This window comes from Natrix helvetica (genome assembly GCF_964273705.1).
Source record: "Natrix helvetica genome assembly, chromosome: Z".
NCBI lineage: Eukaryota > Metazoa > Chordata > Lepidosauria > Squamata > Natricidae > Natrix > Natrix helvetica.
The window spans coordinates 32,538,129-32,543,083 of NC_138554.1; the positions used below are offsets into that span (position 1 = coordinate 32,538,129).

The window sequence follows — 4,955 nt, forward strand, 5'->3', positions numbered from 1 at the left end:
ATTGGCATTTTTCTTTCACTTTAATGTTTGAGAAGAATTCTGAAAATACAATGAATAGCTAAGAAAGAAAAAAAAAGAATAATTAATTAGTTCTCAGTTGAGGTATAAAATGACCAAGTTTATATTCTCATATTTTGAGCACTTATGCAAAGTCGTAGAGTTCTGAACAAGCTTATAAGGCTGAGAAAAACTGAAAGAAAAAAGAAGAGGATGATTAGAAAGAGCTGGAAGAGATGAATAGATTTGATTACAGCTGAGATCTGAAGGACTATGTTAAGAACTGATTGATCATCCTAGAGAAAATCTATGTGTTTTCTAAGAGTGAATACAAACTTGATAACACATGATCAGTCTCTAAGCTTTATCGAAGTAAATAAAAGTGTATTCTTCCTTTGATTATATAGGGTAAATTATAAAATAATATTTTTAGATAAGAATGGGGAAATGGCAACAAAATTTCATGCCATTTTGTAGCAGATAGCACAAACATTGCAAACTGTATCTTGTAAAATAAAGGGAAAAAATCTGAATATTACACTTCACTTCAGTTCACTTACAAACAAACAAACAATATTTCAATTTAATATGCATGACTAATGTTCTCATTTTCTCACTTCTCCAAAAGATAGCTACATACAGCTTTTATATAGTAAACCCATTATCTTCAGGATTGTTAAGGATGGGAAGTTTCCCTCCCACCTCCAATTAACGAGGTGTGGATCGTCGCCCCTCCTTGCAACATATCTCCAGATAAGAAATAAAACCCGATAACATGTTCTAATGAAAAACAAACTTTAATATGAAAAATAAAATAAAACAGATCTATCTAATTGTTACATTTTGGCAAGAGCAATTGTCACCAACCTTCTCTGGTTAGCAGACGAAGATCAGAAGGAAAGTTCAAGAAAGTGTGACGTATTAAGAAACTTGTTAAGAAGCATGCACAGTAAATCATTGTCAGATAAGAAAAACGTCTCTACAGTATAACTCATAATAGAAGCTCAATTGACAAACCAAAATAACATAGTGACAAGGATAATATAGGAAATTTGTTTGAAGAGGACTGGGAAATATTTTTAGGGATCACATATACAGCAGTAACCTAAAAAACTTCCTTATGTCATCGTTCTCTGTCATTATTATTTTTTTAAATAATATTTATTTTTTAAAAAATAATATTTATTTCTAAGGACACCTGATAAATATTCTGCACAAATAGCAACAAAATTATTTGGAGCTGAAGCATTTTAGATTTCCATAACATCTTGATATCTTGATATATGAATGTAAAGTTTCCAGATATCTTGATATATGAATGTGAAGTTCCCAGAAGATGACCTAATTAATTTAGGAGCCTTGAGACAAAGTTCAAAAGAAATCCAATCATTTATTAGGATCAACATTCTGGCATGGACTCCTGTGAAGCCAAAACTGCTTTCTCTTAGTTGCATTTGAACTTTTCCCCTGTATACCCTCCCTTCTGTCCTGCATCATAACTCATATTCTCCAACTAGTCTGTAGACATGAGATCCAACTCCAGCCGAAGGTATGCCAGCCTGATAATAGTCATGGCAATGCTTTAGAAGTTGACAATGAAAATGTACAGTGTTATAGTTAGTGTTCAACTAGTTTGATATAACCTTTCCTATTATTGACCCTGAAAATTACTTCCCCTCATCCCAATTAAAACAATACCAATTCTAGGGAAATAATGTAAAGAGTAAAAAAAAAAGTATTCTACAGAGTCTATTCCCAAGACAGTTGGGAACAGTTGGAAGACAGTTTTGTAAAAAAAAAATCTCTGGGGAAATGTGCTTGGATAAAATATCAGCAGTAGTGCCACAATGTACAGTAAATCTCACAGATAGCTGTAAAAAATTAGATCAAGATGGCTAAAGATGGTGAGTCATTTACTTATTTGATTTTGAATTCATTCAGCCAAAGCTTCTTTTGTCTTTTATTTGTATACATTTATTAAATTTATATACTGCCCATCTTGTCTAGAAAAGACTTGTTGGCTTACAATAAAATGCATCAACATGAAACTTTAAAATAATAAATTGTTTTAAAATTGCCAAGGATGGGGAGGAAGGAAGCAAGCAAGATGCACATGGGAGGATGTGGGGTCTTGTCTTATTCCATTGTCTTGATTGAATGTAATCCACTGAAGTCAATGACTAAGTATCAGCTGTGTTTGGAGTTTTATATAATCTTTGTGTAATCTATGTTAGTTTACTTACCTTTATGCCCTCATTTTAATTGTTAACATGTCCTTAGAACCTTTCTTAATGTTCAAGATGAACATTCTCTCAAAAGGCATTTTCATTCTCTTTCTAAACCATTGATTTATCATTGATTTTTAAAAACTGATTATAAAGCTTCAGCTTATGGAAAGTCTATTCTCCCATGCATACATTGGATCTAGTAATAATTCCAAGTGGAAGGAACTTGGATACTTCCACCTGAATCCATTTGACCATCTTAACAAAGAAACTAGATATTTGAATTTGATTAAAACTTCCTCATGAGTACTGAAGAAATACCTTAAATTTTAAAATGCATTCTGAAATATTTCCAAGTTCAATAAACATAATAATGCCTTAAGAATTTGCTGTTGTCTTTAGTCCCCATCTTTAAACTCCCTGATGCTTCTTTATGATGAATTTTGCCAGCTTTTTCAATGCCATTTTAGACACTACTGTAACATTAACTGTTCCTTTCTGCTCTAACATCATCAATCAATGCAATTGTGAAGTCCCATATTTACTTAAGATTGCATTCCTGGTTTGTTTGTAACTGAAATTTGAATTATAATGTACTCTTGTACGTTTGGGTCTGGATATTTTTTTTTTTACATTGAAAAATACTTTTGGGGAAATGGCAATATATATAATCTAATGAAAATTTATTAGAGCAAGAAGTGTCATGAATGGAATCTGTAAGAATAAATGTGGATCAAGATGGTGAACCGTCCTCTTATTTATACTTTCAATATTTAAAAATGCCTGTCCTTTTTTCTTCTAGAGTACAAGATTTTAAGAATGGATAATGACACATCTGAGTTTCTTCTCTGGGAATTCTCAGAAATTTGGGAGCTACAGATTATGCACATGGCTTTACTACTGATACTCTATTTAATGACATTATCAGGGAACCTTGTCATCATCTCTGCTATTGTTTTTGACCAGCACCTTCACACCCCCATGTACTTCTTCCTGTTGAATTTAGCCATACAAGACATTGGCTCCATTTCAGTCATTGTCCCCAAAGCTGTTTTTAATTCTATCATAAATGTTAGGACTATTTCTCATTCTGGATGTGTTGCCCAAGTCATGTTCTTCTTCTTTTTCTTGACCTGTGATGTATCCCTCCTAACTGTGATGGCATATGATAGGTATGTAGCCATTTGTAACCCTTTACAGTATGAAATGATAATGAACAGGAAGGCCTGCACCAAAATGATTGGAGGTGTATGGACAGCCAGCCTTCTCAATGCTTCATTACACAGTACTGTCACTTTTATGACTCCTTTCTGCTCTAATATTATCGATCAATTCTACTGTGAAATCCCCTATTTACTTAAGATTGCCTGTCCTGGCTTATATGTATCTGAAACTGGAGTTATAATCTTCAGTTCTGCATTAGCACTGGGTTGTTTTATTTTTGTGCTTCTGACTTATGTCCGTGTCTTCTCTGCCGTTCTGAGAATTCCTTCAGTTGAAGGAAGAATGAAAGCCTTCTCTACTTGCCTACCACACATAGTTGTTTTCTCCATATTTTTATTCACTGCTAGTTTTGCTTATCTAAGAGTCATATCTGATAGTCCACCCGAGCTTGATTTCATAATTACAACAATGTATTCCATTGTTCCACCCATGATGAATCCACTAATATACAGCTTGAGAAACAAGGACATCAAAATTGCTCTTTCAAGACTTTTTGGTCACATATCACTGCATTTTAAAGAAATGTGAATTGTGTACCAAACTAGGATATCATTTGATCAAGAAGGATATATATATATATATGTATAGTATGTGTATATGTATATGTATATATGAATGATATAAAACTTACATAGCCATTTCTCCCAATTGCAGACAATGTACATTAGGTTATAATATTTATTTTATTTGTTCTTGAGCTTGATTTTATATATGTAGAGACTGATGGTGTTATGGTCCATAAGTCAATACTGTTCCCTGGTGCCCATAGGACAGGTATCTGCAGATTTCTTGGCAACATTTTCAAAAGCGGCTTGCCAATATCTTTTCATCATTTTTCCATGTTTCATACAGGCATGGAAAACTCTCTTCCAAGTCTTTATATGATATTTGTAAATATAAACATATCTCAAATGAAGATTAAATGCACTTTGTTATTAGAACACAAAACTTTAGGGCATGCAAAGCATATATTTGTTAACAATATTAATTGTTTACTGATTCCTATACTGTATAGATGTCATATAGTTTACTATCAGAAATAGTCTGACATCTGTTGAAAGTTTTGATGCAAATTGTGTAGTTTCCCCATGTTGAAACAAAATATGAATATTCAATGTCCTATTCCATACAGTATCTAAGTTCTGCATGTTGAATTGATTTAACAAGAAAAAGTATTTATAATAAATAATTCATGGGTCTCAAATTTTTAAAAATAATTTCTGTTTCTCTATAGCTGTCAATGGTTATAATTACTTCCAGCAAGTAGAAACAAACAAAATAATAAAGACATTTAGCCTTTAGCATAGGAAAAACTGATTTTTTTTTTGAAATATTCAATAATTGTTCTAAAATAAAAATCACAGTATAAATATAATTTTAGATATAACAAGATTTATTAATCAATAATAAGGTCTGCATTATCCTATGTTATCATTTGGGCATGGAAAAAAGAATAAAATGTTCATTTTCATAATTTTCCATTAGATTTAGTGGTGTCATCCATTCTAT

At 32.0% G+C, this 4,955-nt stretch overlaps 1 protein-coding gene across 1 annotated transcript; it reads left to right on the top strand.

Annotated features, from left to right (window-relative positions):
• Nucleotides 1-3,041: 3,041 nt before the first annotated feature.
• LOC309381766 (olfactory receptor 14L1-like) lies at nucleotides 3,042-3,974 on the top strand (the record flags this gene model as incomplete). Its single annotated transcript, XM_081933055.1, has 1 exon — nucleotides 3,042-3,974. The coding sequence occupies one exon, from the start codon at nucleotides 3,042-3,044 to the stop codon at nucleotides 3,972-3,974; it is 933 nt and encodes a 310-aa protein (XP_081789181.1).
• Between the last annotated feature and the right edge of the window lie 981 nt (nucleotides 3,975-4,955).